This window comes from Tupaia chinensis, unplaced genomic scaffold (assembly GCF_000334495.1).
Source record: "Tupaia chinensis unplaced genomic scaffold, TupChi_1.0 Scaffold149501_1, whole genome shotgun sequence".
NCBI classification, from domain to species: Eukaryota; Metazoa; Chordata; class Mammalia; order Scandentia; family Tupaiidae; genus Tupaia; species Tupaia belangeri.
The window spans coordinates 2,656,750-2,672,134 of record NW_006209345.1 but is presented as its reverse complement, the minus strand read 5'-3'; the positions used below and the strand labels follow the sequence as shown (position 1 = coordinate 2,672,134).

General features: G+C 53.2%; 1 protein-coding gene across 3 annotated transcripts in view; it reads right to left on the bottom strand.

The window, feature by feature from the left end:
* Positions 1 to 3,326: 3,326 nt before the first annotated feature.
* UNC93B1 (unc-93B1 regulator of TLR signaling) overlaps positions 3,327 to 15,385 on the bottom strand; it is a 14,285-nt gene continuing 2,226 nt past the window's right edge. Inside the window, exons 4-11 of one of the 3 annotated variants that reach the window (XM_006171264.3) lie at positions 12,565 to 12,726; positions 12,222 to 12,354; positions 11,778 to 11,871; positions 11,176 to 11,300; positions 10,018 to 10,200; positions 9,322 to 9,595; positions 6,094 to 6,212; positions 3,327 to 4,152 (exon numbers count right to left, since the gene is read on the bottom strand). In XM_006171264.3, the coding sequence (XP_006171326.2) occupies positions 3,814 to 4,152; positions 6,094 to 6,212; positions 9,322 to 9,595; positions 10,018 to 10,200; positions 11,176 to 11,300; positions 11,778 to 11,871; positions 12,222 to 12,354; positions 12,565 to 12,726 (1,429 nt within the window). In that variant the 3' untranslated portion in view covers positions 3,327 to 3,813. Of the gene's footprint in view, positions 4,153 to 5,303; positions 5,403 to 6,093; positions 6,213 to 9,321; positions 9,596 to 10,017; positions 10,201 to 11,175; positions 11,301 to 11,777; positions 11,872 to 12,221; positions 12,355 to 12,564; positions 12,727 to 15,385 lie in introns of those variants that run through there. The other 2 variants (XM_027769404.1, XM_014585336.2) reach the window with 2 other exon arrangements.

The window sequence follows — 15,385 nt, the reverse complement described above, 5'->3', positions numbered from 1 at the left end:
AGATCCCGAGGGGAGAATGGAGGAGAAGGGATTGCGGCGTGACCATCCCCCCTGGGGGGTGATTTCTTGCTTTCTGTCTCTATGTCTCTCTCTGTCTGTCTGGCGAGCACACGTGCCCTATAGCGAAAATCTCTCTCAAAAAAAAAAAAAAGTCCCTTTGTATCTGTTTTCCTTCTTTTAGTTTAGAACCATCACTACTCCAGCCCTCGATGGTTTTGTTGTTGCTGTTTTTGGTTTGGTTTGGTTTTAGTTTATTACAACAGCAGCAGGAAAAGTAACCATTTATTGAACACTTGCCTCATGCTGGTTCCTAGGTTTCTGTGATCATGAATTACCTTAGTAACACTGACAAGAGACCTACGGCGAAGCAAACTGAGGGTGAGAAGAAGGAACTTAAGGGGTAGATCATGTACCCTGGACTACTCAGCAAGTAATGAACAGAGCTTGAGTTTGAATTCACAGCAGACTTTGGCCTTGATAATTATATCCAGCCCTGTATTATTTTAGTTTGCAAGTAGCTTTCACTTCTATCTATGGCTGCCAGATTTCTTCTACTATAGACCTAGATCAGATCAGTTAATTCTCCTGCTTTATAATGTTACTTTAGAGGCTATTAAAGTAAGGAGTCTTAAAAGTGCTACCAAGTCTTAAAAGTCTTCCTTCTTGGTCTATGATTTTGCCCAAATCTACATCCTTGTCATTGTTTATGACCTGTGAGGATCAGCTGGCTAGAATCAAACAAAATCAAAGATATCTTGAAGGCTGACATGGATGATTTTATAGTCAGGATCATTGGGTGTCTACTGACATGGCACAGTGTGCCTGAGAATTGTCACATCCTCTTAAATTCATGCTGGGCACGTGTGCGTGTGTGCCCAAGATCCTGAGAGGAGAATAGAGAAGAAGGGATTGTGGTATGGCCATCTCCCTGGGGTGTGATTTCTTGCTTTCTGTCTCTGTCTCTTCTGTCTTTCCTGTGAGCTCACACGCCTTAAAACAAAACAAAACAAAACAAAACTCTAAAAGAACACACCTGGTAAGAGGAGTACAGTTCCTGAGCCTCAGCCACCTCCAGGTTTGCTTCGCACCAGCGTCTTTGTCCCTTAGTAGAATGGACGTTAGGAAGGGCTTTGGCCCAGCCACAGTGGTGAAGCAGTAGTGCAACACTCAGCGATGCTGGAAGCCATATGGAAGATCAGGGTGCGGCTTCCAGGTCGACCTGTACCTGTACACACTGAGTGTATGTGTGTGTCTGTGATCCTGGCTGGGAAGGCTGGGTGAGGATTTTGGTGTGAGGCCCTGTTGAGGATGGTTCTCTCTCTCCTTCATAAAATAAATTTAAAAACTTAAGAAGAGAGATAAAGAAATGACTTTGAACCGTTGCAAGTTATAACCCATTGATTGCCCAGGGATGCCCTCCCCGTTTGTCCGGCCTGCAGAGGGGCGCCCTTCCAAACAGCACCCTCCCTGCGTTGGGATGCCGATTACTCAAGCGCCTGCTTGCCCAACTCTGACTGGAGCTCAGCTGGAACCCTGTCAAGAGGATGTTGCCACATCTGCCAGCAGGACATGCAGATGGAGAACTTGGGAACTGGAAGGACAGACGCTGGCTCGTTACTACACCTACACCCTGTCACTTTTTTTTTTTTTTTTGAGAAGTTTTTACTATAGGGCGCGTGCACTCATCAGAGACACAGAGAGAGACAGACAGAAAGCAAGAAATCACCCCCCAGGGGGGGATGGCCACACCACAACCCCCTCTCCTCCATTCTCCCCTTCTTGGGCATGCACGCACATGCGCCCGGCTTGAGTTTAAGCCACTGGGTCTGGGACTTGAACCACAGTCAACTACATGAGAGTCCAGTTAGCCATTACGTCAACTGCTGGTCCCTACACCCTGTCACTCTTTCTGGGTCTGCTTGTAACTGAAAGTCTACATGTGAGGCTGGTGGCTTTTCCTTCAACATTTAGAAAATTTAAAATCTGGGGCCGCTGCTGGTGTGGTGGTTAAAGAGGCTAGATTCTGACAGGGCCAACTTTGTGGTTCGAGTTCTGGACCCAACAGCTTGAAAAACAGGCTGGGCATGTGTGCACATGTGCCTGAAATCCTGAGAAGAGAATGGGAGAGGGGACTGTGACGTGGCCATCCCCCCAGGGGCACTTTTTCACTCTCTGTGTCTCTCTTCAATGAGCTCATATGCCCCATAGAAAATACAAAAACAAAACAAACAAACAAACAAAAAAACCCCTAAATTTTAAAAAGAAAGGAAAAAAGAGAAAGAAACTTAAATATCCGCTGTGGCCTTGTGAGTTTCCTACCCGGTGGAAGGACCTTGGAGCTGAGTCATCTAACACACCCTCTCTTTAACAGAGATGCACTTTACAGAAAACGGACCTGTGCCTCAGATGGATTGACTGGTCAAGGTCACAGAGCCTGACCGCAATCCTACCACAGTTGCTAGAACCACACCAAAGTGAAGGCAAGGGAGGTAAAGGGGAGAGGGACAGGAGCCACGGTTTATGGGGGCGAACCTCTGAGCTGTGATCCTGAAGTGGGTCAGAGCTGTGCTGTAGGAACAAAGGTCTGGCTTCCAACCCCTGGGGGCTGTGGGAGTGAGGAACGGTGTGGCCCCAGCAGAGGGCCTCTTTGGGGTGCCACGACTCTCCCATGACCCCTTGCTTGTCCTCACCTAACTGCTCAGGGCTCTTCACAGAGGGGTCTCAGTCTCTGGCTGTAACAGAGGGCTGGATAAAGAGGTGCCGTCAGGCCTTATGGGGGTCTGCCTGCTCTGCTAGCCTCCGCCTTTCTCGTGGGCATCAAGGCTGAGGTTGTAGCTTGGAGAGGGCAGCGGCCTTTACCTGGGCGCAGATCCTGGGCTCATACTGGTCATCCCCTCCAAAGCTGTGCCTTGGAAAGCCGTGAGCAGAAATGCCCTAAAACAATCGGGGTGAGCTGGAGGGCTGGGAATGTGTGTCCAGGCTCTCTGGGCCTCTGGAGTCAGTCTCTTCCTCTAGGCTCACGACGGCTGGCAACCCTGGCACCGCCTACACTGAGATCCCTGCAAGCCACTTCAGCGGCTTCCTCCTCCCGGGTGGATTTTTTTCCTCTCTCTGGGGTGGATGCAGCCACAAATGCAGGCAGGGGCGGGAAGTGGCAGGGCTCCAGAAGAGGAGGTCAGCCTTGTGAGCAGGGCTTAGGTATGCCCCTCTGCTGGCAGCAGCAGCAGCAGGTCAAGCAAGGCCTCCCATGACAGCGTCCCAGGGGCTGGATCAGCCAGGCATACAGGCAGGCACCCTCCTCCCCTCCATGGCCTGAGACTCTCCAGTCAGAACAATACAAAATCTCTTTATTGTTTATTTTCTAGCAAAAAAAAAAAAAGTGCATCTTGGTAAAATCTGGGAATAGGAAATGCAAAATGTGCTTCAAAGCAGGCCAATCCTGAGGCAGGGAGCCAGGAGGAACCCGGTGTGGGGGTGCAGTTTGCAGAAAGACCTGTCTCCTGCTCTGGGGCTGGGGCACGTGCTGGGGATGACGGTCTTGGTGGGGGAGGGTTGTGAAGACCCTTCCGGGTTTCGAACCCTGGGCTTAGCCTAGGGGGTCTCAAGGCCTGGTCCCGCCAAGGAGGAGACGGCTGCGCAAGTTCTAGGTGATTTCCAGCTCCAGGAGCCCCATCTCCCAGTATGGGGAAAGGGCAGAGAGTCCTTCCTGAAGATGGGGCAGGATTCAGAAGGGACCCCCGCGCCGATCTGAAAGATGGTAAAGTTGGCTGCAAGCGAGGAAGCCGAATCCAGGAGCCAGGCTGCCCCGGTCCCTCACAGCTCCTCGGGCCCGTCACCCCCCTGTGCCTGTTCGTAGGGGCAGGGCCGGCGGCAGGGGCCTTGGTCCGCCCTGGGCCGAGGCCCGGCGGGCAGTGCATCGTCCGCACAGTCCTCCCGGTGGCCGCCGCCTCCGCCGCCGCCGGCGCCGCGCTCCCCCTCCTGGTCGCTCTCGTCCGAGTTGTCCTCCTCCAGGTAGCGGTAGCCCCGCACTTTATGCTGTGGCCGCGGGATGCGGGGCTGGCGCGGGACCACGCCCCGCTGCAGCTTCTGTTCCATGCGCAGGTACGAGGCCACGGCCGCCACCAGCGTCACCAGTAACACCGCCAGCTTAGCCTGGGCACAAAAGGAGGATTCAGGGGACCCGCGGACTGCCTTGCCCAGCGCCTTCCTTAGCCTGGACAGGTCGGCTCCCATTTTCTGCCACGCACCCCACAGTTCTTCTCTGCGGTCCTGTCCTTCCCTCGGGAGTCTCCCCTGCCCGATGGCTCTCCACTCCTCCAGTCCCTCCACTCGCGCTTTTCTTTTTTTCTTCCCCTCTTTTTTTTTTTTCCTAAAGTTTTTCGTTATAGGGCGCCTATGTTCAGGAAAGGGAGACAGAGGGAAAGCGAGAAATCACACCCCAGGGAACATGGCCCTGCCACAGTCCCTTCTCCTTCATTCTCCTCTGAGGATTTGGAGCAAGCATACACATGTGCCTGACATGTTTTTTTCTTTCTTTTCTTTTAAAAGAGAGATTTTTGCTATAGGGAGCATGGTTCCCCGGGAAACAGAAAGAAATCACCCCCGGGGAATGGCCATGCATAATCCCTCCTCCTCTGTTCTCCTCTCGGGCCTGCATGCACATGCACCTGGTGTGAGTTTAAGTGGCTGGGTCCAGGACTCGAGCTGCAGAAGTCATATATGTGGGCTTCAGCACCTTAACCACCAGGCCACCTACTGGCCCCTTGGGCACACTTTTGCCATTAACCACCAGGCCACCTGCTGGCCCCTTGGGCACACTTTTGGGAAGTCTTAAATTCCAACGCTTGGGGGCCAGCAGGTGGCGTAGTGGTTAAGGGACTCTCACATGGACTCTCACATGGCCAAATACAGTTCGAGTCCTGGACTTGGGGGCTTGCTTTCTCACTTTCCCTTTCTCTTTCTCTCTCTCTCTTGCTCTCTCGCTCTCTCGTTCTGTCCCTCTCTGGTCAAATTAAAATAAATGAATAAAAATAAATAAAATAATTTTTAAAACTAATTTTTAAAAAATTCCAGCACTGTCCCTCACTGTCATAATACCCACAGAGGCCTATTTCCTCAACTCTATGAGGAAAGACTGATAACCCCTCCGCCTCATGGGGTGGATGTGAAGATGCTGATAAAGTGCTAGATGCAGGGCTGACCTCATGTTCCTTAAACACTATGGACCATCGTCCTCCTGAACCATAGTAATGCTTTTCAGATTTATTTTTAAATGCAGGGTCTCAAAGGACTCCGCCGAGCTTTTCGGATGAATGGGGAATCAAATCCAGGAGTCTCACATGGCCTCATGTGCTGGCTAGCTGCTTCAGCTCCTGGGCCTTTCAGATGCTTTGACTGTAATCCTGTCAGAAATCATTTTACAGCATAAGGCGATACACGCATACATATTTGTAGGTACATTCTCTAGTAGTTTCTATAGTTTTTTCTTAAATGTTGGTCGGGGGGAACAGCAGGTAGCATAATAGTTAAGGTGCTGGACACTCCCGCATAGCCAACTGCAGTTCGAGTCCTGGAGCTGGTGGCTTGCTTTCTCACTTTCTCTAACTCTCTCTGTGTCTCTCTCTGGTCAAATGAAAATAAATGAATGATTAAACAAAATTAAAATAAATAATTTTTTTAAATGCTGGTTGGGACTGCTAAGCTGGCCCACTCTCTTTGGGGAGCAAAGCACCAGGAGCCTGCTCCCTTGGAGTCCATGAAGGGAGACAAACCCTGCCTGGACATGCAGCTCTGGCGACATCTGCTGAATGCATCACCAGGCAGTCCACAGGGCAGACAGGATGCACCCACAAGAGGGAGGCAAACTATGAACCCCTCTGGAGATGGGTAATCTGAGGCTGGTGGGAGATGAGGCATTAAGTGGGGTGCCAGGTTGGGAGCCACCAAATGGGTCCTTGGCCAAGGCCTGGACATGGAGAAGTGGTGCCCTTCAGGAGGCTGAGAAGAAGCCAGGTGGAGCTCAGAAAGCATCTGCTGCCTGGGGTAAGGTATGGGGGTCCCTAACCCTCCCACACCCCCGCACTCCAGCCTCACCTTCATGGGCAGGCTCGAACCCAAGTACACGATGAAGATGGCCACAGCCTGCCACCAGTGGTAGATGGTGAAGATGAAGTCTTGTCTTTCTTTGTCCTCATACAGGACTCCCAGGAGTGCTGCATTCAGGGAAGAGGCGTCACCTACACCTGGGGTTGTTGTCCTCCCACCTGCGGCTCTCCTAGGCCCTAGAGCTCCCAGGAACACTGGATGATGGTCTTGGCTCGCCCCCTAGTGGACACTATGGTTACATGCTGCCCAGGCACAAAGCGGTAGGAACAGGTGAGGTGAGCCCAGCTGTGTGGCTTTGGGACGCAAGTGTGACCCCGGGACGCAAGTGTGACCCCAAAAGAAAGCTCTATCCTTAGTCATGTCCTATTTCTGACTTCAGCTATGTAGTGCTCAGTGTTCAGGGGCTGTTTCTCCTCCTCATCTGGGGTTAGGAATGGCAAACTGCAGCAACCGACTTCTACAAATCTAACCGAAATTGTGTGTGAATCGTGGTGATGGGACTTGTTTTCCTGTTTTCCCAAGAATCCTCCTGGGTGGGCAGGAAGAGCACTGGACAGGGGTCAGGGCACTCGGGCTCTAGCCTCCAGGGCTGAGAGGTAGAGAGAGTTGCATGCTGAGAGGTACAGAGATGTGGGTTCAAATCTGGCTCTTGGGGATGCCACAGGTGGTGTACTTAAGGCACTGGACCTCCCATGGCTGACTGCGGTTCAAGTCCTGGACCTGACGGCTTGCTTTCTCACTTTCCTTCTCTCTCTCTGTCTATCTGTCTGCCTCTCTCTGTCTTTTTCTGGTGAACAAACATACCCTATAGTAAACTTTTTAAAAATAATATTAATAAAATTAAATAATTGGGGGGGGGTAGAGGTTTTTGCCTTAGGGCACGTGCACAGAGGTGGACACAGGGAGAGGGAAAGTGAGAAATCACCCCCCCCCTGGGGACCCTAGGCCCTAGAGCTCCCAGGAACACTGGATGATGGTCTTGGCTCGCCCCCTAGTGGACACTATGGTTACATGCTGCCCAGGCACAAAGCGGTAGGAACAGGTGAGGTGAGCCCAGCTGTGTGGCTTTGGGACGCAAGTGTGACCCCGGGACGCAAGTGTGACCCCAAAAGAAAGCTCTATCCTTAGTCATGTCCTATTTCTGACTTCAGCTATGTAGTGCTCAGTGTTCAGGGGCTGTTTCTCCTCCTCATCTGGGGTTAGGAATGGCAAACTGCAGCAACCGACTTCTACAAATCTAACCGAAATTGTGTGTGAATCGTGGTGATGGGACTTGTTTTCCTGTTTTCCCAAGAATCCTCCTGGGTGGGCAGGAAGAGCACTGGACAGGGGTCAGGGCACTCGGGCTCTAGCCTCCAGGGCTGAGAGGTAGAGAGAGTTGCATGCTGAGAGGTACAGAGATGTGGGTTCAAATCTGGCTCTTGGGGATGCCACAGGTGGTGTACTTAAGGCACTGGACCTCCCATGGCTGACTGCGGTTCAAGTCCTGGACCTGACGGCTTGCTTTCTCACTTTCCTTCTCTCTCTCTGTCTATCTGTCTGCCTCTCTCTGTCTTTTTCTGGTGAACAAACATACCCTATAGTAAACTTTTTAAAAATAATATTAATAAAATTAAATAATTGGGGGGGGGTAGAGGTTTTTGCCTTAGGGCACGTGCACAGAGGTGGACACAGGGAGAGGGAAAGTGAGAAATCACCCCCCCCCTGGGGAGGATGGTCATGCCACAATCCCTTCTCCATTCTCCTCTCTGGATTTTGGGTACACACATACACACACACACACACACACACACACACACACGTGCCTGGCACGAGTTTCAAGCCACTGGGTCTGGGATTCAAACCACAGTCAGCCATGTGATGTAACTGCTACACCATCTGCTGGCCCTGAATAATTCTAAATATACCTTGGATGATATGGGGTAAATTACCTAATTCCACAGAGCCACCTTTCCCCACTGTGAAATGAGCCGGCACGCGGTGTTTGCTGTCAGGCAGTTCTAACGTGAGAAAGGCCACACTGTACCCGGAAAACCATGGGAGCTGCTGTTAACACCTTCGCCAGGCACTCAGGGCACTAGCATCCCTGTCCTGAGAACCCTGCAGAAACTGTACCCCATGTGGGTGTTATGAAGGGACATAGAACCTCTGGGGTCTCAAGGAGGAGACAGAAGAAGTAGATCTGGGCAAAGGGGATGCCAGGACCAAGCCCAAGTCCACACACAGCACAGGCCCAAAGTGCCCAGGTTGGACGCTGCCCAGAGCTGGCTGCCCTTGAGCACAACGGCCAAGAAAACATGGTCCAGAGTGTGGGCCTCTATCACGGAAAGACAGAGATGCCTAATTTTCACACATTGGTTGCAAGAGTCACCTCGGCCAGCCGCTGCCCTGCCTATAGCAGACATGACCTCCACCGCTTTAGAGCCCCAGGGGTGTTAACAGCTCAAAACTGTTTCAGGACAGTTGCCAGGGTGGACGGCCACACAGCTGCACCTCCATGCCAAGAACATCACTGGCATGTTCCTACCAAAGACAGAGCATCACACAGCGGACCTCTGGTCCAGGCCCTGCTTTCTGTAATCTGGGCTCCATTCCCCAGCAGTGCAGACTTGGGGCCTGGACCCTGCTGGGCAGACTCCATTGGGGTTACTTGCTTACCCCTGACTCCTCTCAATGAAAAGATCCATATCTGTAGCTACACCCTGGGGTGTGGGTAGGGCCACCTCCTTCTACCCATGCCCTGGGGCAGAGACCCTGACAGCTAGTCCTAATGTTATACAACTCTGCCTAGGCCCTGTCTCCTAGTAGTAGAGGAAGTATCCTTGATGTGTTTTTTTCCCCATAGTCCCCAGGGTGTTTGTGAAACCTCACACCCACCCTGTTTAAACAAGACCTCCCAGTGGTCAGGTTTATACAGCCCTAAGCCGAGTCTAGAGTAGCAACAGAATGTCCATGGCATGGAACTCCCATACCTGCCTCCAGGGTGTCCACGGCCCTCTCCTTCTGTCCCTACAATGCCCACAGGCCTTCCTTCAACCCCTGAAGCATCTGCAGGAATTTCCACCTGTCTCTGCCGTATTCACAGGCCCCCATGGCAGATGCCTTATGTGTCCATGGGGCCCCACGTCCCTTCTGGAATGTCTATGCCACCCCAAAGTCCTGGAAGCAGCCATAAGGCTCCCTGCCCAGCCATCCAATGCCCGAAGCTATACTCACTGCTGAGTCCCGTCTTGTTGAGGGCACTGCCCACACCCCAGAGGATGGCTGTCACATACAGGACCCAGCTGTATTGCAGGACCCGAGGCTTGGGGGCCCAGAAGAAGAGGCCCAGGGTGAGTAGCAGGTGTAGCCCTGCCCCAGCCACCAGGGGCACGGAGCGTGGCAGCCACAGCCCCAGCAAGCCCAGGAATGAGGCAGCTGAGGCGCCCAGGCTGTAAGCCACAAGAAGGTAGGCCAGCCGCTCCAGCCCCAGGGAGCACACGCCATAGCCCTGTGGGGACAGAAGGTGAGAACTGAAGGTCAGATAGTCCAGCTCTGGCCCTCCCCGTACCCAGCCCTCTCCGGACTACTGTGGAGGGTGCTAACTCCCTCCAAGGCTCACAAGAAGGTTCAGTGGAAGACAGACAATGTGAAAATGTTTGGACCGTCTCCTTAGACACCAAGGCTGTACCCTACGTGAAACGATGCATGCAGGTGTTAATCCCATTTCAACTTCGGAGAGATTTAAATAACTTACCCAAAGTAAAGGGACAACGGGGGAAGAGAGGTTAGAAATAAAAAGGAGAGGCATATGTGCGACATACCTCTACATATTTATACACACAATTAGGACGTAGTCATCGTTTATCTAAAAGTTAGATTTAACTGGACGTCCTGTATTTTACCCGGCAACTTTAAGCAGACTGTACTTACTAGGGCCAGACCAGTGCAGGCGAAGAGCACCTCGAAGCCGCTATAGATAAAGAAGGGCACTAGGTGGCGCAGGCGGAAGTCACGCACGTGCTTGAAGGGCAGCTGGAAGATGTTGCCCCAGCCCACGCTGCGCAGGTCGATTTCCTCGGTGGGCCGGTAAGCAGCACCGCACAGCCCCAGCACCTACGGACCCACGCGGTGAAGGGGCGTCCAGCCACTGCGGCCGGCTATGAGATCTCGGGCCCGCCCCGCAGACAGCTGTAGCCGAGGCCTTCTCTAGGCCACGCCCTGTGTCACGCCCCCAGGTCCCGAGGCCACGCCCCCACCCCCATAGACTTGGTTCCTGCCTCGCAGACCAGGACTGCACCGCCCCCTCAAAAACACTCATTTATTGGGGTCAGCCGATAGCAATGGTTAGGTCGCTGGACGCCCTCCTACTCGATTGCAGTTTGAGTCCCAGACCCGCAGGCTTAAAACTCAAGCCAGGGGTGTGTGCCTGCATACCCAAAGTCCCCAGAGGAGAATGGAGAAGGGATTGCAGCCTGGAGCTTTCTGTCTGTTTCTGTCTCTCCCGCCAGCGCACATGCCCTATAGCAAAAATCGCTCTCAAAAAAGAAAAAAAATCATTCATTCACTCACAAACCCAGACTTCAGCCTTGCCTCTCAGCTTGCTGCCAAGACTCACCCGCAGGTCCCGCCTTGCCTTGGCCACACCTTCGGCCCGAGGCCCCGCCCCTCACACACCTCTGGTCTTGACTCCAAGGCCCACCCCCAGTCTCGGCCGCCAAACCCTAAGTCCGGCCTCGCACTGCCGCCTTCCTGGACCCCACGTCCAGCCCTCAGCCCCATCACAGCTGGCAGACAACTCGATCGGTCCCCTTCTCCAGATTGACTCGGGGCTCAGGCCTGGCCGCCCCCCCTCCTTTGACCCCAGGGATTCCAACTTCAGCCTCGGTCCACAAGCATCAGCCACGCCTCCGGTCTCAGGACCCTTCCCGGGACTCAGCCTTGCCTCCTGGACTCAGTCCTACCGTCCTCCCTCTAGGCCGAGCCTCCTAGCTGCCAGCCACGAACTAAAACCGCACTCCCCCCTCCCCGACTGAATCCCCAGACGCGCACTCTGCCTCGCGCTCCACCACACTCCCAGCCCATCCGCACCAGCAGCATGGCCAGGAAAGCCACCGCCATGAGCACGCTCTCCACCACGATGAGGTTCCGGCTCCGCGGTAGCGTCTGCAGAACCGTCTGGTTGAAGCCGCTGAGGATGCCTTCGCTTTTAGTGCCTGCAGAGGGGAGTGGGCAAGTAGCGCACTGTCCACCTAGCCAGGAAGAACGCGAGGCGGCAGTGGAGGTGGGGAGGACCAGTAGGGGACAGTGCTTCCAAGTGCAGGGCTCCTTTCTGGAGCAGTCTCTAGGCTGGGTCTATCTTCAGGAAGAGGAGCATCTCCTCCCATCTCCCACCTGTACTGACGGAGCACTGACTGTGTGCCTGGCCCTAAGAGAGATCCCATGGCAGCCTCAGCCCAGATAGCACCTCTTCTGAGAAGCCCCCTCCCCTCCCACTCCCTATCCCCCACCCCCGTGCTGGCTCAGATGTCCTAACTACATACTCCTACAGGACCCTGTGCCTTGACCCCCAGAGCCAGGACTGGGCTCCCAGCTGGGAACCCTGCTAGTGAGGACCTTGTGTCTGCTGGACGGCTGAATGGGGAGGTAAGCAGGCTTTGGGGTTCTCACCCCCTGGCCCCATGAGGACTAACCGCAGCTCTGCACTCTGTACAATGTGTGGTTCAGGTCATACAGGTAGTCATTCAGGAAATAAATCATGGGCAGTTGGGCACAGGCAAAGCTCAGCTGTGGACAGGAAGACAGTTGGGGCTGTCTCAGGCAAGCGTACAGGCCAGGTCTGAGGAGGGGTGTGGGCACAGCCTTGGTGGGACAGGATCCCTCCCACCTCTGGGGGTGGCCTGATGGTGGGAGGAGGGAAGCGAGGTGGGAGGAAGGAAGCGATGCAGGAAGACTTCCTCCTGGTCAGCACTATGGGCGGGGAGGGGATGAGGTCTCAGTCGCTAGAGATAAACAAACAGGGTTGGTTCAAAAGAGAAAGGTGGGATGAGGGCTGGGAAGACCGAGATGGGCCTCAATGTGTGGTTCTGGGCCTGCAGGATCGCCACCCTCCCTGCAAGGCTCTGCATAGCACTTACATGGAAGAAGCTATAGAAGATGGCTTGGAAGACCAGGAGATAGGGTGCATGGGAGCCCCGCGGAGGACGCTGCTGAGGCCCCTGCTCTTCCTGCTCCTTGTAGTGGGAGTACTCATAGTATTTCTGCGCCATCCTGGACCACAAAGGAGGAGAAGCTCTCCCCAGCCTGACCTCGACCACACCATTTCCTGCACCCAGGGCAAGGGGCTGACCAGTCCCTTACCTCAGAGACAGGAAACTAAGGGTGAAAGGGGCTTGCCCGAGGTCCCCCAGCTCAGGCTGGCAATGCAGCAGAGGCTCAACCAGGTCTCCAGCCACCCACCCCATAGCCTACCAGGCTTACCTGGTGATGTAGTTGCCCATGGATGCCCAGAGAGGCACGATGGCCATGCCCAGGGCCACTGCCGAAGGCACAAGCGTGTAGTAGCGCTCCCAGTAGTTAGTGGAGACAAAGAGGGCATAGATGCCCACAGCCAGGAACATCATCCATTTAGTGCCAAAAAACCTGTGGGCATTAAAAAAGAGAAAATAAATAAAATGCATAAAATGATATGATTTTAAAAAAACTGTAGGGAGGGCCAATGGGTAGCGTAGAGGTTAAGGCACTGGCTCCCACATGGCCAACTCTGTGGTTCAAGTCCTGAACCCAGTGGCTTGAAAACCATGCCAGGCATGTGTGCATACATGCCCAAAGTCCTGAGAGGAGATGGAGGACAAGGAACTGAAGCCTGACCATTACCTTGCTTTCCCTCCCTCTCTCTCTCCCTCTCTCTCTCTCGTAAGCACGCATGCCCTATGGCAAAACCCAAAAACAAAAACCCGTGGGCAACAGGAGGGACACTGGCATCACAGCCTATCAGACCAGAATGGTGGCCTGAAATCAGGCAGGGCCACCCTCTGGGTCCTTCTCGCAATGCTGTGAGGTGGGAGAGATGCAGGGCCTTGGAATCACAGGTCCTAAGCTGTAATCTTAGAAACACAGACTTGCTGCATTACCTGAGCCGCTGTGTCCAACCCTCAGCCCTCATAGCTGTAATATGAGCAGAGAGAGCAAACCAGCCATTCGTGGCCAGTGTAAGGATGGAGAGAGATAAAGCAGGGGAGTCGGTGGCCAGGGGCACACCAGCCTTCATTCTTACTCTAGGCTCTCTGGCCCTCCAAGCCCCCATCTCCCAAGTTCATGAACTGTAACTGTAGGGCCCAGGGACACATCTCAGGGGCCCGACTCGGGCTGGGACAAAAGAGGACGGGGCCCCGCTGCTGGCAAGCAGCAGAGCTGGAGCCCTGGCGCCCCTCCCACTAGGAGTTCATTACTCTGTGGTCCGTTGTGGCCAGTTGGGAAGTTTCCCCCTCGCTGGGTCTGGGAATAGGTTGTGCAGTGACACTGGAAGGGGCTTGAAGAGTGACAGGATGGGGCTGCATCTGCAGGTTTTCTTTATTGTGCTCATTAGTTCCTTTTGTTGTCTTCACTTCCAGGAGGCTCAAAGCTAAGTGACTCTACTTTTCAGATACTTTTCTATCACGGGGCACTTGTCCTTTTATATCCTTATTTTGGTACATAATAAGACAGCCTCCTGTAGTGGAGGAAGGCAGGTACATGAAAATGTACTGTATATTTTGATGGACCAAAACAGCAGACGTGGAAATGCCAGTCCTCATTCATTGCTGGTGAAGATGTGGCTTTAAAATGGCATCTACAGCCAGCTGTGATATACGGACCGGCATCACTCTTTGGAAAACCAGCCCAGTAGCTTTAGCAAGAGGTGAACATAAGGGATTGGGTCACTCTGCAAGGTGCAAACCTTCACTCTGCCAGTTCATTATCTGTGGGTCTGGGGCAAGTTGGTTAACCTCGTAATTTCTTCTTGTGTGAGATGAGAGCACCTACCTCAGTGTTGGGAATGAAATGGCATTTATAAAGTGCCCCGCACATAGGAAACAAAGCAGGGTTAGCTGTTATTAAAAGTGACAGGGTTCTGAGGCCAGCAGACAGCCTAGTGGTTAAGGCACTAGACTCTCACATGATCGACAACAGTTTGAGTCCTGGACACGACAATTTGAAACTCATGCTGGACATGTGTGCATTCGTGCCCAAAATCCCAAGAGGAGAATGGAGGAGAAGGGACTGCGGTGTGGCCATCCCCCCAGGAGGTTATTCCTCACTTTCTCTTGGTCTCTCCGGCAAGCGTCCATGCCCTATAGCAACATCTCTCAAAATAAATATATAAATAAAAAGTGATGGGGTTCAAGAGCCATAAAGTCTTTCAAATGTCTTTGGCCTTGTAAGGACATTGCTGGAAATTTTTCTGTGAGCCTCAGTTCCATGCACCATCTCTGCAGAAGACAGCACCATTGCAAAACTCCTGTGAAGGCTGGAGAAGAGGCTACGGTATGTGGAGTGGAAAGAGTAAAGAAAGCAGATGTGAAGGCTCCTTACATAGGCCCAGCAGACAGGGATGTAAATGTTACCACAGATGCTGGCTGGACTGCAGTTAGCTGGTTTAGTGGGGGACTTAGGAGAGGCTTCTATTTTTTTTTCCCCAGTTTTTTTTTTTTTTTTTTTTTTTTTTTTTTTTTTTGTAATTTCCCGGGGCACATGTACTTGCAGGAGAGAGAGCAAAAGGGAAAAGGCACCCCTTTGGGGACTGGTCATGCAGCAATCTCTTCTCCATTTTGTCTCCTTTGGGGACTTGGGGCAAGCGTGCACATACAAGCCCCTGGGTCTGAGACTTGAACTGTGCAGTCAGCCACGTGGGATCCAGTCTCCTAACCGCCATGCCACAGCCACTGGCTTGCCCCAGTTATGATTCTAATGCTGTTTGTGCAACTGTGATAAAAGAAGATTTTAAAACAATAATGGGGGGAGGGAATAAGGCCCACTCAATTTGTTCTCTGGTCTCTGGGTCCCATGGGGAGGAGATTTTCTGCACATGCCTCCAAGGCTCAGGTCTAGAGTTCATCCTGCCATGCACCTGCCCAGCCATTTCTCTTTTTGTGAGAAATGCCCCCTCAACTCCAGGCACAGCCGGGTGGGCCAAGGGCAGGTGTCTGGGCTTTGCTGGCTGATCAGGCTCTCTCCAGACTCCACAGGTCCAAGCCAGAAGGTCACAGTGGCTCTGGCCCCAAGGGGAGGCCATGAGGAGGAGGCCGTGTGGGGCACAGAC